Here is a 27,917-nt window from a genome sequence, read left to right as displayed (position 1 = left end):
ATCATGCCTGATGTTGTCTTTGTCATCAATGGGATGCAGTTTCCTCTGATTCCTTCAGCCTATGCAAACCAGGTAGGAGAGGGAACCTTTTCCCCAAGCAGTGCAAGAGCACAGAGGGGCACTGTGCACATGGGAACCACGGTGACATTGACAAGCAGTGCGATCAATGGCAGTACGATTGTATTTTAACGACTAGTAAGGTTGCAGTAACCTGTGATGATGTCTCTGAGGACACTCTGTCTGGGCTGTAGTTGGTAACATTGTTATATTAAACAATAAATAAAGCATCCGTAGTTTAGAATTTGTTAAAGACACATTGGTTTATACGCAAAGTAAGCAATAGAACAGCCCAAAGTTCAAACTGTTTATACAGCCAGAGGCTGATACCCTCACACTGAGTAGCACCTTACTTTCCAAGCAGATGCACTGAAGTCCATGGGCTGGATCCTCAGCAGTTGTCCATCACCAACGCGCCATGGAAGTCAAGGGAGTGATGCCACCTTTCATCACCTGAGAATCTGGCCATATCTTACGTGCTATTATCCACATTTTGCACACGGGGAACTGAGGCACAGAACGGCTAAAGCCCAGATTGTTAAAGGTATTCAGGCATTGTTCTTTTCAGCATTGCTACACCTAACTCATTTTCAAAAGTGACTTAGGAATTAAGTTAGGGGCTTAATTCCCTTTAAAAATCTGGCCCTAAGTGACACAGAAAATCGATGTAGAGACAGGCCCTGAACCCAGCTCCCCCAAGTCATACATCAGGGCCCTAACCACTGGACCACACTTCCTTAGCAAGATGACTGCTGAAGTAAGGCAGGGCCTGCAGATTGTTATTTAAAGTGTGTAGAGGAATTGGTTCCCCGCCCCTTAGTCCCTGATGCTTCTCTTCCCTTCTCGGGTGCCTCTCCCACCAGCAGCTTGACGCCCTCCAACTGGGGAGCTCCTACATCTACCCCCCTCCAAATTTGAGTGGTGTTGCAACTTGGCCTGCAGGGTCACATCACCGATCAGGTTTGGCCTTGCCAAAGGGTGGTCAGACCATGGCCCGGTTGGCCCTCCCAAGCTCCGTGGCCTATGAAGTAAGCTGCTATTCATCATCATAATCAGACCCATAATGGCCCATATTCCATATAGAAGAACTACACCAAGAGAACATTAAGGCTGCTCAGCTAAGCACTCTGAAGTCAGGGAACGGCAAAGTTAAGATTGGACACACAACCTTAATTCTGACACCTTCTGTAGAAACATTACCTGTATAAGACAATCTTTAATCACATGATCACAAACTGTTTCTCAAATAGTATAAATAGCGTATTATACCATATTTTTTGCTCAAACTTTACAGAATCATTTACCGGACCTGGAAAATTTCAGCCCCAAAAGTAAAAGTTTCAGAAAAGGAAACGTTTAAAGTTATGAATGAACACTTGAAAACAGGGGCTTGGAATGGACACACTTGGGCAACCTTAGCCTTATTCATGGCTCCATCTCCAGCTATAATACAAAAAGAAACCCACTGACAGTACAATCTGTGGGTGGACTCCCGCCCCACTCAAGCCAATGGGGGTTTTGCCATTGACGTCAATGAAGCCAGTATCCCACCTTATGTATCTATCACCAACCACCATAGTATCTGGGTCCTAGATTCATGCATGACTAGTACAAACGAATCTGTATTGCAATGAGAATGATACAGGATTCCATAAAGCAAAGGACAAAAGATGGGCTAAGATGAACCCCTGGATCTCTCACACCCTTCCAAATGCCAAGATGTTGAAAAAGCCAGATCTGGATCCAAATTTTGGGCCTTGAGGCCAGACTGTAGATCCTAGTTTAGAATCAGTTTCAGGCAGAGGTGAAAGTAAGCCGGTGCGGTCAGGTACGGCGTACCAGTGAGAGTCGATGCACAGCCAACCGTACCAGCAGGAGGCAGCTTCCCCAGGTCGACAATTTAAAAGGGCCCTGGGCTCTCAGCAGCGGCTGGAGCCCCTGGCCCTTTAAATTTCTGCCAGAGCCCTGCTGCCGGAGCCCTGGGGTAGCGGTGGCGGCCGGGAGTCCCGGGGCTCCGGCAGCGATTTAAAGGGCCCAGGGCTCTGGCTGCGGTAGCAACGGCCGGGAACCCCAGGCCCTTTAAATCACCGCTGGAGCCCTGTGGTAGTGGCGGTGGCAGCTGGGAGCCCCAGTGCTCCAGCGGTGATTTAAAGGGCCCAGGGATTTAAAGGCCCCGCCCCTTCTGCCCGAGGCCACGCCCCTTCCGCCCGAGGTGCCCCCCACATACACCTTGCTCAGGACCCCGGCCCCGCGTTCCGGTAAGTCCCTTACGTTATTTTCACCCTTGGTTTCAGGATAAGGTTCAAACAAGGCACACACTGGGCCACTGGGTGAATTGGTTGGATAAAGATCCAACCTGAGCCTTCCTTAAGCCAAACCTGAACGAAACCGCTTTTTACCCAGGGGGAAGGGCTTGGAGATCAGGATTTCGTAGCTCTGGTCTTCTGAAGTATCATAGTTTTGCCTGGTGGCTCAGAATCCACCACTTGAAGGCTTTGTAGCTCGTGGGCTTGAGAATGGAGACATTCTTTAGTGACACAGCAGAAGCGTTTAATGAGACTCTGCCAACCCCTTTCCTCTGTGTCTGGGACCAGGGGAGGAGAACAGCGCTGAAAACCAATAAAGAGAGGCCAGGCAAAGGAGATCAATCCCACGTCACTTTCTGCTGGTGGGATGGGACAGCGTTTTGCTGAGGATCCTGGAACAGAAAGAAAAGGAAGCAAAGTATGAATCAGCACTGGAGATAGATGCCTGGAGTGCAGGGCCAGCCTTACACACCAGCAGCACAATGTGGACATCAGGGTGGGCGAATCTGGCTATAAAATGATAACGCTCTGTGGGTATCCTCTGCCATTAAAAAGCCCCTGTGGCATTCAGACCCCCAATAAAGCCACTACTGAAATTATCTGCTGGCTAGAGATGGTTGGACATTTTTAAATTAGCAAAAATTTGTCAACATTTTTTCCTGGCAAAAATTTGGCCCTTTTTTATTTTTGCAAAAATGTGGCATAATATTTTTGACAAAAATTTGGCACCCTTTATTTTTGCTGGAGAGGCGGAGTGGCAAAAATTTGGCACCAAAAATGCATCAAAAACACTTTGCCGACATTTGTGACTGGTTTTTTTTTTTTATACATATACCAACTTCCTGAGTGGTCGCAATGCTTCGAAAATTCAAAATGGTGGTGACAACTTTTCTTGAAAATGTTTGCAAAATGTCATTCTGCATTTTTCTCCCGATGGCCTAACCCATTCGGTTTTTACCACAAAGGGGGCAAAACCTAGGGCTCAGCTGTACCAGTGTGAACCCTGTCCTCCACAAGGAGACTTGCTACGTGGACTGGGTGAGCTTTGGCATTGCTTGCAGTACCTTATCGATGGCGCTAATTGAAGTGAGAGAAAGGGACAGAGGCGGGAGGGTCGAGGTTAGTACATTGCTGCTCATATACATTTCGATTCTCTCTGACCGGGGCCTTGCTGGAGGGGAAAGCAGACATAGTAATACTGGAAGACGAAGGTTCTTCCTTCGAGCGTCGAAGCCTCGTAAATAATTTCCAATACTCCTCTCTCACCTGAGGGTTGAAAATCCCCCGTCACTTACGGGATCTGAGCAGGGATGTAAACAGAAGTCCCTGATCACATCTTGACATGCTAAATCCCACAGACACACACCAATCCATCCCAGCATGCTAGCCAAATCCCAGTGCAGGTAATTCCATTCCGCGGGCCAGGTCCTCAGCTGATGTTTGACTCCAAAGGCGATATCTCAAATATCCCCATGGAGGATCCAGCCCAGCTGTTCCGGCGCTAAAGGGTTGTACTGTGTTGTTGTATGCTGCTAAACAGCTACTGTGCTTTGCCCCAGAGGTGGCTGCATTTCAGCACCCTACTGCTGCCTCACAGCACCCTACTGCTCTCCCTTCCCCTCCCCTTTTCCACTCCCTTCATTTCTCTCCTCCCCCCACTCCTTTGCCACCCCCAGTAAAAGCTCAGACCCAGCCCACACCTGCTGCCCGTAGGCTGGGGGCATGCAGGCTTCACCTTTCTATTGAGTAGGCAGTGCACCACAAAGATGAAGGTTCCCAGCATGCTGTTGGTGATGGTGAACAGGTACCCCATCACTGTGGCCAGCGGGCCGAACTGGAAGGTGCCCAGCCCCCACGTGAGGCCCAGGACTAAGAGATGAGCCAGGGCTTTAAAAGTCAGTGACCTGAAACGGGGAGAAAACAACCATGTGACAGCCACTGGGATATTGGCACTGGGAGGGAGAGCATCAGACATGAAAGCAGAACCTCCCCCTGAGTTTCCATTCCAGATCCCTTGAAAAGGCATCGCCCACGCTCAGTGAAGAGCAAGAAAGAGGAACACCCGGTCGAAAGGGGATCCTGGCAGGTCCGGTCAGCACCGCTAGCTGGGCCGTTACTGTCCAGCCGGCAGCATCACACAGCTCCTGGGAAGCAGCCGGTATGTCCGCCCTCCAGCTCCTATGCAGAGGGGTAGCTAGGGGGGCTCCGCGTGCTGCCCCCGTCCCAAGCGCCACCCTCCCATTGGCCGGGAACTGGAGCCTCCTGGCTATGGCTCCGCTTGGGAGCCGGAGGGGGGACATGCTGCTGCTTCCGGGAGCTGCTTGAGGTAAGTGCTGCCCAGTGCCTGCACCCCTGACCTCCTCCCAGGCCCCAACCCCCTGCCCCAGCCCCAGCCCTGATCCCCCTCCCACCCTCCGAACCCCTCAATCCCAGCCCAGACCACCCTCCTGCACCCCAAACCCCTCCTCCCCAGCCCCACCCCAGAGCCTGCATCCCCAGCCGGAGCCTTCACCCCCCCAACCCCCTGCCCCAGCCCAGAGCCCCTTCCCACTCTCCGAACCCCTCAGCCCAAGCCTGGAGCCCCCTCCTGAACACCAAACCCCTCAGACCTGGCCCCACCCCAGAGCCCTCACCCCCTCTTGCATCCCAACCCACTGCCTCAGCCTGGAGCCCTCCCACACTCTGAACTCCCCATTTCTGGCCACACCCTGGAGCTCGCACCCTCAGCCGGAGCCCTCACCCCTTCACACACCCCAACCCCTGAGCCAGCCTGGTGAAAATGAACAAGTGAGTGAGGGTGGGGAGAGCGAGCGACAGAGGGAGGGGGGATGGAGTGAGAGGGGGCGGGGCCTCGGATAAGGGGTGGGGCATGGGCGGGGTATAGAAGGAGGGCGGGACAGGGGCGCGGCAAGGGTGTTCAGTTTTGTGTGAGTAGAAAGTTGGCAACCTTCCTCCATGCCTCAGTTTCCCTATGTGGGAATAGGTTCATAGTATTTCCTCCACCGCCCAGAGGTGCTGTGAGGCTAAAACTGTTAGTGAGGTATTCAGCCACTGTCGTGACAGGGACCACGTAATAACCAAGAGAGAGATTATCCATTTCCCCCTAGGAATCTTGCCTGGTGTTCCTCAGAGTAGACAGTTCTGCATTGAGGGAGGAAAGATGCTCTCGCAAAAGCTTCAGAGTAAGGCAGAAAAATACAAAATTTATCTGTAAAGAAAAAAACCAAAGGAGTCCCTCGTACATTTCATCTCAACCTCAGGGTCCAGAGCCCCACCTAGTGTAAATCAGCCTAGCGCCTGACCGGACTGTAACCAAGTTCCACCAGTTGAGGATCTGGCCCTTGGGATGGGAGATTAAATTGGACCCTGGGGCTAGAATTACTTTTGGCCGGTAGTTCGAGATGGCCTAGTGTCCCAGAGAAATGCCTCACGGCTGACCTGCAGCCCCAGCACTTTGTTGCTCTAGTCCCCAGGCCTTGTGCAGGTCGATGATATACGGGGGGAGCCTACACGGGCCAGGAAATGTTCTGGACTGTGAGAATATTGAACATCAATGAATGCCAAAAATACCCGGTGGTGCCTGATTGCCCTCTCACTCAGCCTGGTGTAAACCAGGAGTAACTCCATTGGGCCTGTTTCCCCTCTCCCTCACGCCAGTGTAAATCAGGAGGAACTCCACTGAAGACAACGGAGGGAGACCAGGTGTGAGGAGAATCAGGCCCACTCTGTTGCTCAGACGGCTCTGAACAATGTTGTTCTTTATGTTCTAGATGGCCCATTCCCCCAACTCCCCCACACCATAGGCTACAGCTCTCCTTAGGAGGTTTATCTGTCTGGGGTGTCTCTCACTGCTAGCCTCACTGAGGACGTGTAGGGGCCAGAGCTCTGGGATTACACTAGCTGCTCCTCGGGGGCTGCCGTTCCCAAAATGGGGTAGCCATGCATTCATTTTGCAAAATCTCCTTGGTCAGGTTGGGTTGTATGCCTTCAGGCTCCAGACCCAGGGCGCCTCAGACCCGCCTCCTCCTAGTGACTCTGGTCTGGGCCCCATCTCTTTGGCGTTCCCATCTATAAGAGATTCCACCACAGCCCTCTGGTTCTGCTGCTCTGGGAAACCCGAGACCCTGCTGTACCCACCACAACCACGGCGCAGACAGGCCCAAGGAAATTCCATCTAAAACCATTATCAGGATTGAGCCAGCAGCTACGAAGAAAGAGAGAAAGGCCATCAGCAGAACCCTGGCAAGACCTGTACGGCCTGCATTTGCTACCTCGGCACCACTGCCATGTGAGCTGGTGGCACCGGCATTGCTGATCTAAGGTGGGGGTCTTTATACAGTCAGTGTGAATGGAATTCACCCCAGTGCCTGGAGGATGCACACGTGCTCCTAGGCACAAGGCTCTGGCACAGGTTCTCCATACTGAGACAAAGCTCCCCCTTGCCACGCAGGACTTACTGATAAGGAGTTCCGTAGCTGTTGGGAGCGCTGGCTGCAGACGTGATCACAATCACGGCGGGGAGTCCGTAGCCAAAGGGGTACATGCATTTCCGTGTGCATCTGCCCGTGCCTGAGTAATTTTTTACCTTCAGATTCCTGACAATGAGGTACAGACTCACTGCTTCTAGCAACATCCAGGCAAAGCAAGCCAGGAAGAGGTAATGCAGCAAGCCGGCGGTGATGGAACACATAAGCTGGAGGAGGAATGGAATGTCAGTCCAGGTTTAGTTGGAGAAATGAGCTCTCTTCCTGCCTTGGGAGGGTGCACCTAGATTGTGGGCAGGCAAACGCTTAGGGTGGGAAACTGAAACTGACCCTAAGTCTGTTGAACACCTGGCGTGAGCACTGCCCCAGCTCAATGCTGCATTGTAGGTACAGGCAGTGGAAATCCAGGGATCTTGTCTCAGCAGGGTCAGAGCAGGCTTTGGCTTTGTTTCATACCTGCTGAGATTTGCACTGGGATGGAATCAGTTCCAGCCTGCTCCAAATATCAGCCCAGATTCACTGAACTCAGCCCAGTTATGGGGTTGAAAGGAAGCCTCTAACCTGGGGCAACTGGGTGAGGGTTAGATTATTGAGGTTTTACCCAGCTCTAGTTACAGACCCCAGCAAAGGTTGCAGTTACAATGGGTCACAGAATCATAGAATCATAGGAGTAGAAGGGACCGCAAGTGTCATCTAGTCTAACCCCCTGCTGAGATGCAGGATTTGTTGGGTCTAAAATTATCCCTGGGTGGTGCAATCTCTACTGCAGTCCGTTGACTATGATTCTCCCCTCACTCACCCGAAAGCTCATGCTCAAATAAACTGGTTAGTCTCTAAGGTGCCACAAGTACTCCTTTTCTTTTTACGAATACAGACTAACACGGCTGTTACTCTGAAACCTGTCACCCTGGTGTAAATCAGGAGTAACTCCACTGAAATAGGTTTCAGTGGTAGCTGTGTTAGTCTGTATCAGCAAAAAAAAAAACAAAAAAAAAAAAACGAGGAGTCCTTGTGGCACCTTAGAGACTAACAAATTTATTTGGGCATAAGATTTTGTGGGCTAGAACCCACTTCATCAGATGCATGAAGTAAAAGATATAGGAGCAGGTATAAATACATGAAAGGATGTGGGTTGTTTTACCAAGTGTTAGGTCAGTCTAACGAGATAAATCAATTAACAGCAGGATACCAAGATGCCACAAGAACTCCTCGTTTTTTTCCCCACTGAAATAGCGGAGTGTAAGTGCAAGCAGAATCTGGCCCAGTTGGGAGTCAACCCAACATATGTGAGATCCCAATGCAGGTAGGTGAAGAAACCACAACTGGAGCTGTGAACGGTGCCTGGAGAATTCTGCGCCTACTGTACCTTGTTGTAAGTCTTGTCTATTCCCACTATGAAGAGGAGATCGGCCAGGAAGAGGCACATGCTGAGCTGCAGGTGGAGGAAGGTGCTGCTGGTGTTACGGATGGGGTGGCAGAAGAGGAAGGTGACGATAGCCAGGATGAGACAGATCAGGGAGATGATGAGCCCAGTTTGGCTGATAACAAAGAGGGCAAAATCCACCTGTGACACAGAATAGCTGAAGTCAGGGCCATGGGTTGCTCCCCACTCACCTAAGCAAGGCCTTTGGTGCTTCTAGTCTATCTGGGAACTCATAGAATCACAGAATATCAGGGGTGGAAGGGACCTCAGGAGGTCATCTAGTCCAACCCCCTGCTCAAAGCAGGACCAATCCCCAATTTTTGCCCCAGATCCCAAATGGCCCCCTCAAGGATTGAACTTACAACCCTGGGCTTAGCAGGCCAATCCTCAAACCACTGAGTTATTCCTCCCCCGCTTCTTACTGCATCATGCTGGTTTTGCGTGCATGAGCAACGTAGCCATCTCACCTTCTCGTGGCTGCCCAAAGTGTGCGTAAGGGGCCTGGTATAATGGTGGCCACAGACGTTTTCCTTTAGCTAAAGTGGCAGAGGCCTGGGCTTTTGGAGCTGAAGTTCTAGTGGCTTGATTTTTAGAGATACACTCTACCCAAGAGGCAGCTGCATTTCAGAGGTGAGAGAAGCAATTCCTCTACACATGCTGCATAAGACACGTGAGAATTGCTGTAAACTGCCCCAACCCTACTTCTGCTGTATTAGCATGACAGCCATGATCTAAATTCAGTGGATTCTCATGGGACACTGACTGTCTTGGGGGATTAGCATGACATTTTATTAAACGGGCGGCCCAGGACTAGAGAAGCAAGAACTAGACCGTACACTGGATTGACTCATTTTACAGCAGTTTGCGAAGGCCCCTGGGGAGAGAAAGTCATTAGTTCAGTTTATCCAGTGAGTTAATTGCACTTCATTTATAGGCCTGGATCCTCAGTGGGTGTAAATGGGCATAACTCTGCTGACTTCACTGAGTTCAATGGAGCTATGTTGATTACACCAGCTGAGGGTCTGGCCCATAGGTTGTTTTTTGTTGTTGTTGTTGTTGTTTTTGGGTTTTTTTAGATATAATGAGAGAATGGCAAGAGATTTTTCTAGATTATTATATGCAGTATTTTCTCTGCCATCATGATGAGCATAGCCCTCCCCTCCTGTGCCATGTTAACTAGGGTGACCAGATAGCAAGTGTGAAAAATCGGGACAGGGGGTGGAGGGTAATAGGCACCTATATAAGAAAAAGCTCCAAATATTGGGACTGTCCCTATAAAATTGGAACATCTGGTTACCCTAATGTTAACTGCCTTCAAAGGAAGGGAATTGTTTCTCTCCTCCCGAGCTTTGCTTGTCTCATTTGCTTGCTTTGAATTTGCCAAAGCAACAGCGCCCCCTAGAGGAAAGACACACAACATCTTATAAGCAGGCCTATACTTCCAATATGTCTAGTTGTCAGTATTCAAAATTATACCCCTCATGGAAAGTAGAGGTTGATGATCTATGGATAGTTATCACAATGGTCTTTAACCAGCAGTCTGATCACTGGCTCACCAATTAAATCCCTCTGGAGTAAATCTAAGGAGCAAAGTTGTGCCTAATTGATAGATTGGGCATGGGCTGGAGAAAGCTACAGGGCTAATCAAGCCATTAGCCCAGAAAATAGAAACGTGGGTGATGGTGGGGGTGCCACATGACATGATATGACATGACACCAAATCCTACGCTTTGAGAGTCGGAGCCAGAACAGATCTCAAAAAGGGGAAATACCTTTGTTCCCCTGCCCTTAGCTGAGTGAGCTAAGGCCCTGTCACAAACCCCAGTACTAAAAAACAGAATTTCAGGTTCATGGCAACATGGAGTTCAGTTTTTAACTACATCCTATACGAAGACAATTGCTCGTGTTTTTAGATTTAGATTTTAGATTTTTAGATAGGGGGAAGGATAGCTCAGTGGTTTGAGCATTGGCCTGCTAAACCCAGGGTTGTGAGTTCAATCCTTGAGGGGGCCATTTAGGGATCTGGGGCAGAAATTGGGGATTGGTCCTGCTTTGAGCAGAGGGTGGGACTAGAGGACCTCCTAAGGTCCCTTCCAACCCTGATATTCTATGATTCAAGGTATATAGGATTAAAGGTGCCCAGAATGGGTCTTGTCACTTGTGATCACCTTGACTACAGTGTGGGTCTCTGTAGAAATAGCACTATGTTTAGCATCTCTGTGACCCTATTAAATGTGCCGCTCAGCGGATGGGTCAAAAGAAATATTTGTCTAACTCCCAGTCGTGCAAACTCAGCTTGGGGTCAGAGCATATGGCGCGGTTCCTTCTGGAGTGTGCATCACTCACAACAAAGATTCTGCAACTGGAATCTAGTGACCAGTTCTGCTAATTCTGCACGAGTCACACGCAAATCTAGCAGTGCTGGCTCAGTAGGGCTAACAGTAAAACAATCTAATTTTAGTCAGCAAAGAGGAAGACGCAGCAGCAAAGAGGAATTTCTATTACAACAGCACCCAGAAGCCCCTTCTAAGATCAGGGCCCATTGGGAGGGGTGCTGTACAGACACATGGTAAGAGACAGTCCTTCCTCCCAGTCCTCTGTCTGAGCTAGAGGACAACCCTGCTTTGTGAGTCAGTGGTACTAGGGGTGGGTGACCAGTCTGGGTTGTAAATATCGAATTCTGTCAGTCCTAAGGCTCTACAGAAAGGGTCCAAGATCTCCAAGACAGCAGGAAACCTGCAGTGATGTTTGCACGGCAATGCTACGTGTGCTGGGTGCAATGGAGATTGGATTTGACAGGAATGAATGTCGGTTTGGATTTCTGCCCCGAGGCCTGATCCTGCTGTCCCTGGGGAGAAGATAAGACGTCAGTTGAGATGGGCTGGAGCTGTTGTTGCTTCTGCTGCTGTTAAAGTCTGATCCTGTTTATGTAGCAGAGACAGCTATGAACAATGGAGGGACGGCCCAAGGCACATGGCAGGTCAGAGCTGAGCCATGTGGGCTGAGGAGTTGCACTGGCTACAGATGCAGGGTCTAGGAGATTGGTTTTGCAGCCTGTGTGCATAGGCGCTGACATCCCCTCTTTTTCGTGGGTGTTCGACCCACCCCTTTGCCCCCTGTCCTGCCCCCACTCCACCCCTTCTATGAGGCCCCACCTCTTCCCCCCCTTCCCCGCCCCCATTCCAACCCCTTCCCCAAATCCCTGCCCTGGCCCTGCCTCTTCCCCGCCTCCTTCCCTGAGCGTGCCATGTTCTCGCTTCTCTCCCACCTCCTGAAGCGTGCTAACGCTGCCAAACAGCTGTTTGGCGGCAGCTGGGCGGGAAATGCTGGGAGGTAGGCAGAGGAGCGGGGACACGGCGCGCTCTGGGGGGCAGGAGGAGGTGGGGAAGGGCGGGAGGGGAGCTTGGCTGCCAGTGGGTGCAGAGCGCCCACTAATTTTTCCCTGTGGGTGCTCCAGCCCCGGAGAGGCAGCAGAGAGACAGAACTTCTTGGGCACAGAGCTCGCTGGAGTGGCAGGCGTGGAGATTTATGAGCCAGAAAACTGCCTGTTCTTTGTATGTCTTGTGTTCAGGAAAACAGGACTTTTTGTACATCTTTTGTACATAAACAAGATTACACTGAAGTACAGACCTGAGCAGTAGCATCAATTTCTCCACCCTGCAAGGCCCTGAGTATTGGCCAACTGTTTGGGCCAAGGGGACATCGTTATACCCAGTGGGGAGCCCAGCATCCCATGCACTGACCCTTCCAGAGACATCTGATTTTAAGCCCAAAGTCCCAAATACCTGAACGACACCAGGCGCCATCAGCACCGCAAAGCTGGCCAGGTAGCGACAGCTGCACCGAGTGTGAGTGACATTGGAGTGAAGGTGTTTGCAGCCTTGGGGGGACCAGACACCATCCTGGCCTGCAGAGTTCCAGTGGACACAGATGGCCCGATCCAACAGAGTCTTGTCCTGCAAGGATTTGCAATCACAGACAGAAAGGGGGTTCAGACCATATTAAGCAACAGCAGGGTCTTTAACAGCAAATCAACACAGGGATGAGTTCGGAGCGCTTGGATTCCCTCCAGGAAGTGGTGATTAGGGTCAAGCAGGAGTTTCTCTCTCCCCACCGTGCTCTGCATGGCACAAACAACTAGACTCATCAGGAAGGATGCTGTGTTTGTTGGACACATGGGCTGAACTGCTACAGCCAGTCATGTGTCCCTGGGATCCTTTGATGTGTTTGGTCTTTCCTAGATCTCAGGGGATGAGAGCCCATGGGACAAGTCTTCAGCTAATTTCAGGCATCAGAAATAATGGACTGGCATAAAGTACCTTTATTGAGACCCACATCTCGACACTCTACTACAGCAATGGTGCAAAACACAGAGTGATTGTTATTATTAATCATAAATATTTGTATAGCACCATCAATAATTACTTTTATCCAAGGACCTTAAATGAAGGTCAGTTGGATTAACCTGATTTTACAGATGGGGAAACTGGGGAACAGAGCAGTTAAGTAATTTGTCCAAGTTCACCCAGCAAATCCACAGAAGACCCTGGAGTAGAATCCGCATCCTTGGAGCGCCAGTCTGAAATCTTACTTTTGATATTCCCTACTGTCTGGGAGATACATACAGGGTCCCTGCCCCAAAGAGCTTAAAACCTAAGAAGAGACAAAATGAGGGGTATGGACAAACACCAGGGGGAGGAGAGGTGGTGGGAAGACAAGGTTCATTCATCCAATGGCATCAGCTGAGCTACACCAGGGCGATTTTGAGCCTCAGTATTCAGCTCCAAGGGGTTAGAAATATTCGTTGCAAGAAATGGGCCCACAGCACAGCTTTCGGGAACGGATCCTAAAACTTGGGGTATTTGGTCCAGGCTTTGGGTTTGGCCCCTCCTCTAGAATTGGGATTGTTCAATGATGGATCACGACCAAGCAAAATTAAATGAACACAACCCAACGGGGGCTCCCCCCACACCCAGAAAACCCACCACAAAGAGAATGAAAACATCCACCTGCTCATAGGTTCCTGGGAATGGGGAGGTCAGGGACGGGGAGACAGACTGAGAGGCTGGAGAGGGAGAGAGGGCTTGGTGTGCTGATCATATCCCAGTCCATGTCAGGCCAGCAGCCACCCAGGAAACAGGAGCCAGGCAGCAGCCTCAATGGGCCGGTGATACAGTACAGTGGGTGAGGCAGTGACCTCACAGAAGTCTAGGGCAGCACCATGGGATACAGGGATGCATCTGGTGGTGTCCTTCCCCCAGCTCCTGGCGCACTATTGGGATCCCAGGTGCTTCCATGCCAAGCAGAGGGTATCCTAGGACCCGACTTGCCAATGGGATCCTATGACTTGCCCTGCCAAATACATTCCATGACCTGCAGTGCCACGCCAGTGGGATCCCATGGCCGGCCCTCCCTGCCATTTCCGGGGGGGAGACGTGGTGAACACATCATCCCATGATACTTCTCCAATATCCTCCCCCCTCTCTGAGCCTTTCACCACCACAGGGCATGAGGCCAGGAAGACAGAGATTCTTGTCTTAACCTATCACCTGGGGTTGCCACCTGTCCAGGTTTCCCCAGGATCGCCCCCCTTTTGAGGCGGCTGCCCTGTGAGAGCTGGAAGGGCGCTCAGGGCACATGGCCAGCTGCCCAGTGGTAGGGGCACAGCATCGTCCCACGTGTCCTGGTTTTTCGTACCTGAGAGGTGGCAAACCTATTACCACCACTCTGACTGAACTCCTGCAGCATGCACCTAAAGCTGGGCCCAAGTCATGGAGTTCCGATCTAGACGCGAATCCAGATCCAAAACTCCCTGAGGCTTCTCAGAGACCCAGGGTCGTGGTTTGCGCCTTTATGGACTGCCATACTCTGCGGGGAACCATAACAGACGAGATGGGTTGATAACGGACTCTCCTTTCCCCCAGCTCATGCTGTTACATATTGAGGACACACGTTGTCGACCCACCTCAAGGTGCTGGAAGGTGAGGTTGATGGGACTGGAAATCTTCTTCTTCCAGGTGCTGGTGGAGGCACTCACCACTCTGGAGTTCACGCGAACGTGTTCTGGTCTTGCCTTGCTCCCTGGATTTTCATCCTGCAAAAATCTCCCTCCCAGTAGGGACTCCAGCCCCGTGTAGGAGATAAAAGCGACAGCAGCAAAACCTGCAAGCGGGTGAGGGTGAGGGTGAGGGTGGAGGGGCTGAAACAGCTTAGGGGCAGATGGTAGGGCTAGTTGGGGAATTTTGTTTTCCTCCTGCAAAAAAATTGTGATGAACATGACCCTTCCCCCCCCACCACCCTACCACCCGTTTCCTTCAATTTTTTGTATTTTTGTCAAAAAAAGATAAATTTTTCCAACAACTGAAATTTTTTGCTCAACATGCCATTTTATCAAAAAAGCCATTTTCTGCAGGACAAAAAAAAAGTTTCCACCAGCTCCAGAGAATGGCTGAACCAACGGGTAAAAATGATTTCCCGGACATGTTGCTTAAGGTAAGATAGCACAGAGTCCAGCTCTGCAAGGTGCCTTCAAATTCCACTAACTTCAGGGGGACACTCAGCACCAACAGCTTGTGGCTATCCTAAACCTCTGAGTTACAGAAGCCAGGAGGGGAAGACAGGGGTTGATTTCTCCAAATTGCCCTGTTTGTTACACTCCCCCTGAAGCTCTGGCACCGGCCACTGATGGAACATTGGTCTGACGCAGTACGGCCGTTCTTGTGTGAACCGGACTGGGGTCAAATAGCATCCGATTGGACAATATTCCCAGACTGTGAGGCCAGAAGGGACCATTAGATCTTCTAGTCTGACCTGGCCTGAGAATTTCACCCTGTTATTCCTCTACTGAGCTCAATCACTTGAGTTTGGCTAAAACATCTCTTCCAGAAACGCAACCATCTGGATCTATCAAGAGATGAGAAATCCACCACTTCCCTCGGCAGTTTGTGCCCATGGCTAATTGTCCTCTGTTAAAAATCTGTGCTTTGTTTCTAATTTGAATGCGTCCGGCTTTAACTTCCAGCTGTTTGTTCTTGCCAGGCCTTTCTCTGCTAGGTTTAATGGTTTAAAAGCCTTTCCACTGTCCCTACTTGGGCAAACTTGCCCTGACCTCGGTGTCTGAGGAAGTGCTTGATCCAATAAGAACAGGAAGGAAGGACTTTTTAAGACATGCAAGACGTGGGCCTGACCCTGAGGAATCAGTGAGAGTTGAGGGTACTGAGCAGAATCAGGGCCCTTTGTCAGTGCATTAACACCAGCGGGGGAGCCAAGAAATCAATGAGATGCTCATTTAGAAAACTGGCCTATGAGGAAGAATTGTGAATATTTAGTTCAGAGAGGAGAAGGCTGAGTAGGGACCTGATAACAGTCTTTCAATACATACAAGATTGCTATACAGAGGATGGTGATCAATTATTCTCCATGGCCACTGAGGGCAGGACAGGAAGGATTCAGCTTTTGCAGCCAGGGAGCTTCAGGTCAGAAATTAGGAAAATCTGTTTAACTCTAAGGATGGCTCAGCACTGGAACAGGTGACCTAGGGAGGTTGTGGAATCCCCGTCATTGGGGGGTTTTAAGAACAGGTTGGACAAACACCTGTCAGGGCTGGTCTAGGTATATTTCATCCAGCCTTAGTGTGGAGGGATGGACTAAGTGACCTCTTGAGGTCGCTTCCAGCTCTACATTTCTCTGCTTCGGTGATTCCATTACTAAGGGACTTACACAGTATGGCTGGTCCCCACACTACGGGCTGCATTCTGCCCCTTTACTCATATGGGATCAAACTCACTGTTGTCAACCCATTGAAGACAATGAATAGTAAATTGCTCCACAAAGAGTCCTGTAGACTTCATGGCGCCATTCACAGAGTAAGGGCCAACTTGCCATGAGCAAGTTACTAATCCACGAGGGTGCCAGTTTTATATATGAGCCCTGAACTACAAGGCACCGGAGAGGAAAGTAGTTATGATCAGTGGGTTGCAGGAATGTCTCCATGGTACCTTCCATGTCAGCATCAGTGACAGCAGTGCAGTGAATATCCATTCTGTCTTCGTGAGCACTGAACCCAAGTACCTTGCTCTGCAGACTACAGTTCTCATCGGTGAGCTTCGTCTGAATCGCTGAAAGGTGCCAAGAGAAAGGGGCTTGGGTAACTGAGTATTTCTCATGCACATGTATTAGGTGTATTACAGTAGCATGCAGAGGCCCCCAGTTAGGGATCAGGGCCCCACTCTGCTGGGTGTTGCACAGACAGGTAGGAGGAGACAGTCCCTGCCCCACTGCTCTTACAATCAAAGTAACTTCAACAGCAATATCTCTGTTCATGGATCAGCCCCCAAGGGATTCTGTCAAAAAGCTGGTTCCAGCCTCTAAATCCACACCTGGATCAAGGGCTGAATGTAGACCCTCTTTCTAAGACAGACTTAATCATAACCCTGTACTGAATACTCCAAAAACCTGGGGGTAAGTGGTTAAAAACCCGGCGCCCGACACCTATGTGAATTTCATGGCTCGGGCCCAGTCTACTTCTTACCCATTAGCTTGGTGGTCGCAGTCTGGGTTTGGTTCTCCGGAGAGGCGAGGGCAGCTGTCACTGCGGCCGACCCCACACTCTGCAGAAGCAGCGTTGCCGCAGAAGCGACTTCTTCCATGCTTTCGATGCTCCATAGGGAGCTGTCCACAAGGACATGTTCGAAGGATGCCGCTGTCTCCTAGAGAGGGTCAGAGCCTGCATCATGACCGTTTGGAAAGTCTCCGGCTTTCCCCTGCATTCCAACGGGGGCTATGTTCCCTCTGTCCCGCTCCACGCACTTAAGTGTGGAACTCCTGGTGGGAAACGGGTTGCAGCCCACTGATTTCTGTGGCCTTTGGGGTCGGGCCCTAGGAGACGACTCCAATACTTATGGAGATACCAAAACGGTGAAGGATAGTCCTAAAATCTGTGTGGAAAATCTATGCAGGCGGATAGGCAGACAGAGAGACTGACAGGGATTATCCTGTCGAGCGATTGCCACCCCTGTGCAGAAGACCAGAACAAGGCCTGTTTCAGTCTCCTTTAAACCCTACAGGATGTAAGTGACACATACACCTTTTGCTGGCCCGCTGCTTAGTGATACATTTGATGTCAATGGGAGTTAGGCAGGGCTGTCCTTAGGCATATGCAGCAAACGCGGCTGCCTAGGGCACCCAAAAATTTGGGGCACCACTGGGACCATAGGCGCCGACTTCTCATCTTGCTGCGGGGGGGGCTCAACCCCTGCACTCTGCTCCAGGCCCTGCCCCCACTCCACCCCTCCCTCAAGCCCCCGCCCCCGCCCCACCTCATCCCACCCCTGCTCCACCTCTTCCCCGCCTCCTCCCCTGAGCGTGCCCTGTCCCCACTCCTCCCCCTCCCTCCCGGAACTCGAACGCCGAGAATCAGCTGTTCGCGGCGCTCTGGAAGCACTGGGAGGGAGGGGGAAGAGTTGGTAACTGCACTGGTGGGTGCTCTGCACCCACTAAATTTTCCCTGTGGGTGCTCCAGCCCTGGAGCACCCACCCACAGAGTCCGCCCCTATGACCAGGACAGCAGGTAAGCGCGGGTCGGCTCCCACACACCCAGGGCACGCTGCAGTCTCCTTACGAGGCTGAAGGCAGGGGCCGTATTCATTTTGTGTTGCTAAGAGTAAGGCGGGCATCGGTGCACCAGTTTAATAATACTGCGGCGGGCCCCATAAATCCTAAGGGTGGCTCTGGAGTTAGGCATGCAATACCTTTCAGGCTCCGGGCGGTTGTTCCTAAAGTGAACAGGAGTATTTGTGGTACCTTAGAGACTAACAAATTTATTTGAGCATAAGGTTTCGTGGAGCCCACGAAAGCTTAGGCCCAAATAAATTTGTTAGTCTCTAAGGTGCCACAAGTCCTCCTTGTTCTTTTTGCGGATACAGACTAACCCGGCTGCCACTCTGAAACCTGTTCCTAACGTGAAGTGTTACAAGAGGATTCTAAACAGGCTCAGACAGTGTCAGTCAGGGAGCTACACCAGTCCTGGCAGAGACCGGGGTGTCCCAGTGTTAAAGGTGGGTCTCTCTAACAATGGAACATTTCTGACCTCTAGGGAAGTGGTCAAGCTGACATTCTCGCAGGCAGGTGTCAGGAGGCTGAGGGTGGAATTGACCAGCGAACAGAACGAGCTGTTTTTCCTGTTATCCCAATTAATCTAGGAAACCACAAGAGATAAGACACATGTCATTAGGGTTCGTCCAGTGAGCAAAGGCCAGTCATGCACAGTGTCCCAAAACATAAGCTCGTGTAAATCGATACAGCTGCATGAAAGTCAATAGAGCTACATTGATTTACATCAGCAGGAGGCACAAATACCGTTCATGGAAGAACTGCATTGCTCATACGTTCTACCCCAGCCCTTCTATCTCATCTCAGCAGGGCAGGAAACCCCTGGGAATTATCATCAGTGCTCTTCATTGACACTTAGAATAGGGGATAACAATCCCTAGCTCTTATAGAGCACTTTTCATCAATAGCTCTCAAAGGAGGTCAGCATCATTAGTCTATTTTGCAGAGGGGGAAACTGAGGCATGGGAGGCGAAGTGACTTGTCCAAGGTCAGCCAGTAGGCCAGTGTCAGAGCCAGAAACAGAGACTCAGCTCTTCTGAGTCCCACGCTGGCGTCTTGTCCATGTGTGTGTCCTCCAGTGCTATTTTCACATCCACGAAACCATGCTAACTTACCTGCTGTGATCCATTCAAACACATCTTCACGTAGTCATTTTCTCTCATGAAACCTGATCGGCAGTGAAGGGGGATTTCTGTGAAAGGGAAGAACAGGGTGAGACCATTTGTCCTCCTCACGCTGTGCAGGACAAATGCAGCTTGATTTTTGGTTTTGTTCACAGCTAACACCCTGGAGCCAAATGTAGGGTCCCCGTGGCCTTAAGTGACACATGGACCTGTGCTGGCCCTCTGTACAGAGGTGAATTCCACCCTGTATGGGGACCCTTGGATGAAAGATGCTGAAGAAAGACACAGTGCTAGTGTGACACTTACCCTCACAGCCGGACTCACTGGTAGCAAGGAAAGGCTCTTTTCCAGAGATGAACCTGAACCCGTCTTCACATATGCAGTGAGAGATGTTACAGGAAACCGCATTGGGGCCACAGTCATAGTCGCTGCCACTCCCGCTTTCTACATCTTCAGAATCATCAACAGAAAGAGCTGGAACAATAAAAAGCCGCCCATTTCAGTACAAGAGTGTCAGGGTCTGCCGGCCCTGTCTCTCGGGCACCAGATCAGACTCCGATGGGGCGGCATTGGTGGAGAAGTGGGCAGTGGCAGGGAATCACCCTCAGCACCGGTGATCGGGGACTGCTGGAGCTCATGACATGTGCATCCCAACCGGCTATGTAGCACTAACTAGGACAATTAGAGACTCTTTCCAATGGGCTTTGGATCAGGCCCTCACCGAGTTAAACAGAGGGAGATTAAAAGAGGCAGAGCATGGTGGAAAGGCGTGCGTTCAGCTGGGAGGTAGAACGAGCTGGAGTCCGTGAGGTGGCGAGTTTCCGGGGGGCTTTCAAATGGCAGGAGCTGAGGGGAAGAAAGTTCTTGCAGAGTGTTAGTAGCCTGGCTGTGGAGCAAGCCAAAGAAGAGGCCAGCAGGAGATGAACAGGAATGAGGAGGGGCTGGAGGAAGATGAGATCTGTGGGGCAGGCTGGGGGAACTTCAGAGAAGGTCTAAAACACAAGGAGCTGTGGAAGTCCCCCGGTGCAGAGGAGCTGCGAGACTATCTGCCCTTTCACCTGCAGTGCAGGGGAAAGGGAGAGGACATAGGCAGCGTTCTCCTGGCCCTTACACCACTGGAGCAAGATTCCTTGCAGAGCTTGGGTGGGCGGAGGGCAATTTTGAGCTGGATCTTGAAAGGAACGGAGAGCCAGTAGGGACGAGCAAGGATGAGGGCAACGTGATCGCAGTTCACTGTGCTGCACTGTGTTCTGCTCACGCCTGGAGCTGGGCACGGAGCAGAGGAGGAAGTTGCAAAGGAAGGGGCGTGAAGGCCCGGCTGAAGGTTGCAGCCGAGCTGGACTTGAGGTGGGTGGAGCTCGGGGGTGCGGTTGCATTGCGGGCAGGACATGTGCACACACAGATGACGTGAGGGTAGGAGAGTCCAGAGTTAAGGATGATGGCTGGGACACAAGTGGTGGAAGATACTTATGATTAGGGGGAAAGATGTGGGGGAAACAGCCAATCACCATCCCCTTAAAAGCCCTGGGGAGGAGTTACCTGATCTTGGTCAGGCTACCAAGCCATCAGAGGACGATGTAGGTAAGTGGGGGTGGGATCACTAACCCTAAGCAAACACCCCAAAATCATGAGATTAACTGAAAAATGAGAAGATTTTTCAAACTAACAAATGTTGGGTTATTTTTATTTGCCTGCTGGCACTGGGTCACAATTATTGGGAGTGGACCGCATCCACCCTGACTGAATTGGCCTGCAATGTTGGTTCTCCACTTGTAAGGTAACTCCCTTCTCTTCATGTGCCAATATATATTTATGCCTGTATCTGTAATTTTCACTACAAGGCATGTTTTCTAATCCTTCAATCATTCTTGTGGCTCCGTTCTCCTGAGAATATGCATTTCCATCAAAATCAAAATGCTTTGTGAAATTGGGTCAATTGTTCCAGAATTTTGTTTTGGAAGAAAACTAGAAAAAAAAAATTCTGACAATGTCAAAACATTGGATATTTTCAGAACAAAACATTTTGATTTTTCATTTTGAAATTACTTTTCATGTCAATTTTTAAAAACGTGTTATGTATTATTATATATGGTTTCGGGCATGACCTGAGACCAGGGTTCAAATCTCTGCTCTGCCACTGAATTTCCTGTGTGACCTTTGGCAACTCACTTAGCCTCTCTGTGCCTCAGTTCCTCATTTGTACGAGACTACAGTTGAGGTGGCTGGCAGTCTGGGTACCAAAGAAACAATCAGAAGTCAGCCCTACCGAAGCTTGGCATTGGAAACAGGAGAAGGTGATATATGCATTAGCTTCTAATACAATACACAATTTTCAAAAGTCAAAATGGAAACAAAACATTTTTGGTGGACCCAAAATGATTTTTTTCTGGAATTTCCTATGTGGAGAGTTTCAAAATGATCAGTTGTTGTTCTGATTCGGAACTGAGCCAGAGTTTGAAGTCTCGAAAGCCTTTGCCAAATGGAATTCTTGGGCTCTACACACAGGGACTGCCTACCAAATCTCCAAATATCACTTCAGTGCTAGGAATTGCTTCTTTGCCTTGTGCTGGCCCCTTTGTAATACCACCAGCTGTTTGCCTAGGCCCCTTTCCCTTCTTATTAAAATGTAATAAGGAACTGGAGGGAATTAAAATTCATACTCACAGTAGAAAGTCACATGATAACAGCTGAAGGCTGTGGAAAGAAAAAGAAGGCAAATAATCTGAGAGTGCATTAAGGTAAATGCCCTGGGAGAGCGGCTAAGAAAAATCCCAGTACACGTTAAGATGCTGCATATATGAAATGTGCGACATGCGCATGTTGCAAGTATATGAAACCATCCAGGAGAACGACATGAAAGGGACAATTGATTCAACTCCCACTGGATTTAATGGGGCTCTTTCTCATTGATTATCATGCAAGTTGGGTCAGGCTCCACCCATTGACTTTAAACTGATTAACAGCAGCTGAGGATCAGGCCCTTAGTAAAAAGGGCTTTACAAAACTAAGGACCTAAAGCTGCTGCCCTGTGTACTGTATGCGGCCTGATGCAAAGCTAACTGAGGTCAATGGAAAAACTTCCATGGGTTTGGCACTAAGCCCACACGTTAGTCCTACATGGAGTGCTGTTAACTTCAGCTGGTTCCTGACTGAATAAATGTTTGCCAGATTGGGCCCTGGAGTGGTTTTTATTTATGCTGTGCCCATTGTGGTGGTATCTGGTCACACAGCAGAGATTAAATGCCAAAATAATTGCTTCCCACCACAAGTACAGACCAATAGGCACAGGCTAAATTCCGATCAGCCTCCCCCATTAGATGGGAAAAATAACTCAGGCAATGCACCCAAAGTCAGAAAGTTAAAAATAATCCCACCTGCTTCGTCGCAGAAAAGAAGGAATCCGAGACCTGCAGTTAAATAATAATCGGATGTTAAAAGGGTTGTGTCTGAGGGCAGAGGTTGTGAGGGCTTCCCCCTTGTTAACCCCACCCAGAGCAATTGATGAGGCTAGGCCTTATGTACTAACCAACAGGACTCTTTGTTCTTTAAAGGAAGGTAACGTGATTTGAAATGACTGGAAGTCTCACTATCTTCCAACTTTAGCAGGCAAGGGACTCTGCTCTAGACAGCTCCAGGACCACTGGGCTTTGTACTCTACCCAGGGTCTCTGTCCTGTACACTATTCCCCATTCATTTCAAATCTGACCTTGCTTTTCAAACCCACTTGCACCATCCAATTTTCATGTCTCTTTCTCTTTACTCCCCTCTGCTTTGCTCCGTCTTCTCCTCTACTGCCAGCCTCCCCGCACTCCCTTTGAACAATCGACTGGTGAAAGAGTCTTCTCTTCTGCAACCTCTGAGGCCTGGAACTGCCTCCCTGCCTCATTCTGCCGCATGAGTTCTCCATCTGTGTTCAAACCTCACCTGAAAATGCACCTTTTCTCCCTGGCATTTACCATCCCCTTTAGTGTGTCCCCCTCTCTGCTGTTTTTTATTACACCACATCATTTTATTCTGTGCAGCATTTAAGTAAACAGTGTGTAGGAAAAGAGCTGCACAAAAGCTGTGTGGTGTGTTGAAATTAATGGTCCCAGAAAAGCTCGGCTGGGCTCCTGTCTCTAGCTGCGATTCCAGAGGCACTCTGGAGCTGCTCATTTAGGGGGGGAAGGAGCTGGTATTGTAGTGGAATGCCAGTCAAGCATGAGCAGGACATCAGTTAAATCAGCGGGATATTCACTAACACAACAAGAGGTGTAAGTTACACAAGCTGTTACAAGGGTGTAATTGGGTCCAGTATAAACTGGGGTAATTTACAAGCTGAGGGGGCTGGAAGACAAGGCTACTATGAAACAGATGTTAGTTGCATTGCTTAATGAACTACTGAAAGGTGCTCAGATACTATGGAGACGAGCACATTATAATAACCTTATAGACTAGAAAAACACATATAAAATACATGTTCTAAATGACCCCCTCTTAGAATCTCTTGAATGCATTTATAACCACTTGATAGATGGACTGATAGAGGGACAAAAGACGTGTCTCATATGATGATGCTAGGTAGACAGGTAGGCAGATGGAAAAATAGAGGGATGGAAGACTAAGTCATTATAGACAGATTATATAGGGAGAAAGACAGATAGATGTCCCATATGATGACAGATAAATAGATTTTGGTCCAAGGAAGATTTTGACCCCAAAATCAGACTAATTTTATAATAATCCTAAAATAAAATAGTCGAGTGTGATTTTAAAAAAAAAAACAATTTTCACACAATAAAATTCCTGGAGAAAATGACCTTTAAATATTGTCCCACAGATCAGTGAAAATGGTCCCCTCTCTGGCCCTGCGTGTCGTACTCACCCCATAAAAAGCACTTGGGTCTGTTCCTCATGGTGTTGCTGGGATGTGTTAATATGTCATCAGTTCCAAAGCATGAAGGAACTTCAAACTGCTGGCACTGACTTATATAGGGTAGAAATTGCTTGTTTACTTCCGCAAATACTGGGGCCTTTTTGTAGAAACATTCATTATATGGACTCTGCCTGCTAATCTCTCTGTACAGCAGCTAGCCCTCTATCCATCTCATTGTACAGTCGATCAGTGGGTCTCAACCAGGCATACACGTACCCCAGGGGGTATGCAGAGGTCTTCCAGGGGGGCACATCAACTCATCTAGATATTTGCCTAGTTTTACAACAGGCTACATAAAAAGCACTAGTGAAGTCAGTACAAACTAACATTTCATAGAGACAATGACTTGTTTATACTGCCCGATATAAGAGACACTGAAATGTAAGCACAATATTTATATTCCAGTGGATTTATTTTATAATTATATGGTAAAAATGAGGAAGTCAGCCATTTCTCAGTACTAGTGTGCTGTGACCCTTTTGTATTTTGATGTCTGGTTTTATAAGCAAGTAGTTGTTAAGTGAGGTGAAACTTGGGGGTATGCAAGACAAATCAGCCTCCTAAAAGGGGTTCAGTAGTGTGGAAAGGTTGTAGGGGGTGAGGGATAGCTCTGTGGTTTGAGCCTTGGCCTGCTAAACCCAGCATTGTGTGTTCAATCCTTGAAGGGGTTATTTAGGGATCTGGGGCAAAAATTGGGGATTGGTCCCATTTTGAGCAGGGGATGGGACTAGATGACCTCCTGAGGTCCCTTCCAACCATGATATTCAATGGTAATAGAGTTTCTTCTCTCATGTCCACCAATAGGCTCCAGCTTTTTAAGAATTTCAAAAACTCATGGTTGTTCAGTGAACAAGTTTAAAGGAAATCTTTGACTGTTCGAAAGCCGAAGGAAACTGAAAATTGCAGCACGAAAGGAAATGAACAATTTGCTTTAATTTCGAATATTTTCACGGGGGGAAAAAATCATTGTAACTGAACTGTTTTCACAAGTTATTTTGATTTCGATGGAATGTATTTTTCCACGGAAAAGCATTTTGGTGGAATCAGGTCTAATAATGTGCATTTGTGTCCATAAAAACTATTGTAATGCAAAGGAGTACTTGTGGCACCTTAGAGACTAACCAGTTTATTTGAGCATGAGCTTTCGTGAGCTACAGCTCACTTCATCGGATGCATAGCATATCGTGGAAACTGCAGAAGGCTCAAAAGGGCAGGGTCAAGTTTACGTTAGCAGCCTTAATTTTGGCTTTCTAGAGTTCTAAGCACTTCACTTTGCGAGCTGTAGCTTCTTGGTACTGCTTTGGAGCCTGTAAAGAGGCCCTAACTGGACATCTTAGTATGCCTTTGGCATGGGGAGATCCATAGGATGTGTATAGCTGGAGTCATGTCCTCCCTGCCTGGCCTCCCCTCCCTCTGGCATAGGTGTATCAGAGGTGTGTCTGGAGGCAGAGATGTGGCCAGAGCCTGGCTGGATTCTGGTGGCCCCTAGATACTTTAAGAATCCCTGTGAGCCTATTAACGTGGGTGTAAGTTAGAGCAGGCCTGAGGCTGCTCTAACTTACCCTGGGGTTTAGAGCTGTCCCCAGGAATTCCAGGAATCAGGGGAGTGCCAAGATACCATACTGCCTCCCCAGTTTGGGTCCTGCACTGAGTGCACTTCATTCAGCCCTGAGCATGAAAGTCACTAAGTCTGAGGGCATAGGCGCCGACTCTGTGGGTGCTCCAGGGCTGAGCACCCACCGGCAGCCCCCTTTTCACCCCAGTACCTCCTGCCCATCGGTGGGCCCCACCAATCAGCACCTCCCCCTCCCTCCTCGTGCCTCCTGACCGCCGCAATCAGCTGTTTCACAGTGTGCAGGAGGCTCTGGGGTGAAGGGGGAGGAGCAAGGATGCAGCACGCTCAGGGGAAGGGGCAGAATGGGGTGGGAAGAGGAGGGAAAGAGACGGGATGGGGGCGGGGTGGGGACTTGGGTGGAGTGGGGGCGGGGCCTGGGGCAGAACCGGGGGTCAAGCACTCCCCAGCATATTGGAAAGTCAGCACCCGTATGTCTACACTGCACATGAATCCCAGGCTCTGACTCAGGTTTGAGCCCAAGCCCCCTTCGGTCCACACGCAAATTAGTCTGACTTGGGTCAGTAAGCTCTTAGGACACTGTTAGAGGGGTGGGTCAGAGCCTGAGTGCTACTGTGAGTTGTATCCAAGCCCCGTCATTTTGCAGTGTGGACGCAGGTCAAGCCACGGACCCGAGTCTGCGTGGTGCAGTAGGGATGTGGTACCCCGGCTCTGAAACCTGAGTCTAGTAATTGCAAGCCTAGTGTGGACACTCAACCATGGGCTTGAAAACACTGAATCCACAAGCCTGGGTCCCACAGACCCAGGTTTACAATGCGGTGTAGACAAACCCTGACACCATTAATATTGGTTTGGTGGAAGTGCCCAGAAAATGTGTGCGGGGAGAAAGTCTTAAAGGGTAGATGCCTTCAGCTTATCGCATGCTTCCTCCACAGATGGTGTCAGCACATTTCAGACCACAAACAAATGTGTTTTATGTGAAAAAGGAAAAGAAATTAGGGAAATTCCTGGTTTGGTTCATTTGGTCGTGAGGTGGTCACCTGGGAAGCCAGGACCTCGGCTATCCCTCCAGACACACAGTTCTGCCTTTAAGTGACAAGCCCAGACTTGTTGCTCCCTCATTTGTCAAGGAATCAACTCCATGAATTAATCAAATGCAGTGTTGGGCTTGTTCTAGGGGCCCCGTTCATTCTTGGAGACCAGCAGACTTCCTGTGCGATAAAGAGGAAGAGACCTTAGGCTGAAAACTAGCAACAAGCCTCTAACTATTAATAACCCAGCTATTTCTAGCCCTGGAACAGGAAAGCTCAGAAACAGAGAACGACAGCATAGCTCCAGAGTGCATGATGGATAGGCTTGGCTGGATTTGATTTTGCTATACATGATCTATAAATGTTGGCAGATATGATCAATATTTATTTTTAAGCCTTTGAAAGATTTTTACTGATTTCAACTTTCACAGTTGCACACAATTATGGGGGGTCAGACAACATCGACTGACATTAAATAGTTATTGAGATTCAACCTTTGTAACCATTAAGACACAAACTGTCAACATCACACGTCGAATATACAAAGTAAATATCCTGAAATCAAACTCTAATAAATTCTCGATCAGCATTTTTTTAAACTTTGCCAGCCTCTAAATTTAGATTATTATTGGTGGGATTTTTTGGGAGGGGGGAGGGGGGTCAGATTGTATGTGTATGGTGAAATAGACGTTTACTGACATTTACTGATAAAAATCTAGCCTTTCTAACCCTTATGTATGGGTAATACGCTATGGGCTGCTATGGGTTGGTGAGAAATATCAGGGATTAGCCCTATGCAGCTTTATGAGACACTTTCTCCCCATCCTTTGTTCTCTTCATTCTCCTTTTCTCTCTCTATCTACAACATCCCTTGATCCCAGCATGCTGTCTATCAATCACCAAAGTCCTGATACAGTTCTCATCAGCATAGTATCTGGGAACTCTTTCACTAATGGACCCCTTTCGTGGACCAGCAAAATAATTTTTCTCTTTCTCTAAAATGGTAAACAATAATTTACTGTGACCCTTGCCACTTGTGGATCCCAGCATTGTTGACTCTCATGCTTTTATAGTCTGATATTTGGTGTTTTCCTTAAAGTCCACCTCCAGGAGTCGTATGATTATGTAAAAAGAACAGGAGGACTTGTGGCACCTTAGAGACTCACAAATTTATTTGAGCATCAGCTTTCGTGAGCTACAGCTCACTTCATCGGATGCATTCAGTGGAAAATACAGTTGGGAGATTATGTGAGACCCACAGCTTTCATTTAATAAGAAAAAGTAAGTTTCTAGCTCTCATGGTTGTGTAGAAAAGCTTGAAACGTGACCCAAGTGTGACCTAAAGACTCTGAAACTAGTAGGCAAATTTATTAATTTAAAATGAAAGAAATCTCG

At 49.1% G+C, this 27,917-nt stretch overlaps 1 protein-coding gene across 3 annotated transcripts; it reads right to left on the bottom strand.

The window, feature by feature from the left end:
* Nucleotides 1–301: 301 nt before the first annotated feature.
* Nucleotides 302–23,940, bottom strand: LOC102931246 (adhesion G protein-coupled receptor E1). 3 transcript variants are annotated; one of them, XM_027826007.3, is made up of 17 exons: nucleotides 23,868–23,939; nucleotides 22,378–22,410; nucleotides 21,668–21,697; nucleotides 19,310–19,477; nucleotides 18,995–19,071; nucleotides 18,358–18,465; nucleotides 16,801–16,978; nucleotides 16,268–16,387; nucleotides 14,236–14,432; nucleotides 12,056–12,226; nucleotides 8,214–8,411; nucleotides 6,821–7,056; nucleotides 6,501–6,567; nucleotides 5,480–5,571; nucleotides 4,099–4,267; nucleotides 3,428–3,629; nucleotides 302–2,755 (listed from the first exon to the last, which is right to left on the bottom strand). In XM_027826007.3, exons 1-16 carry the CDS (start codon nucleotides 23,896–23,898, stop codon nucleotides 3,441–3,443), a joined length of 2,064 nt encoding a protein of 687 aa, XP_027681808.1. In that variant the 5' UTR covers nucleotides 23,899–23,939; the 3' UTR covers nucleotides 302–2,755; nucleotides 3,428–3,440. The 3 variants fall into 3 exon arrangements, with proteins under 3 accessions (XP_027681808.1, XP_027681809.1, XP_043389656.1); XM_027826008.3 differs by lacking the exon at nucleotides 3,428–3,629 and having other exon boundaries at nucleotides 23,868–23,940; XM_043533721.1 differs by lacking the exons at nucleotides 21,668–21,697; nucleotides 22,378–22,410; nucleotides 23,868–23,939 and adding an exon at nucleotides 19,725–20,077.
* Between the last annotated feature and the right edge of the window lie 3,977 nt (nucleotides 23,941–27,917).

This window comes from Chelonia mydas, chromosome 21, assembly GCF_015237465.2.
Source record: "Chelonia mydas isolate rCheMyd1 chromosome 21, rCheMyd1.pri.v2, whole genome shotgun sequence".
Classification (NCBI taxonomy): Eukaryota; Metazoa; Chordata; order Testudines; family Cheloniidae; genus Chelonia; species Chelonia mydas.
The sequence above is the reverse complement of the archived record's forward strand: the minus strand, read 5'-3'. Positions and strand labels throughout refer to the sequence as shown.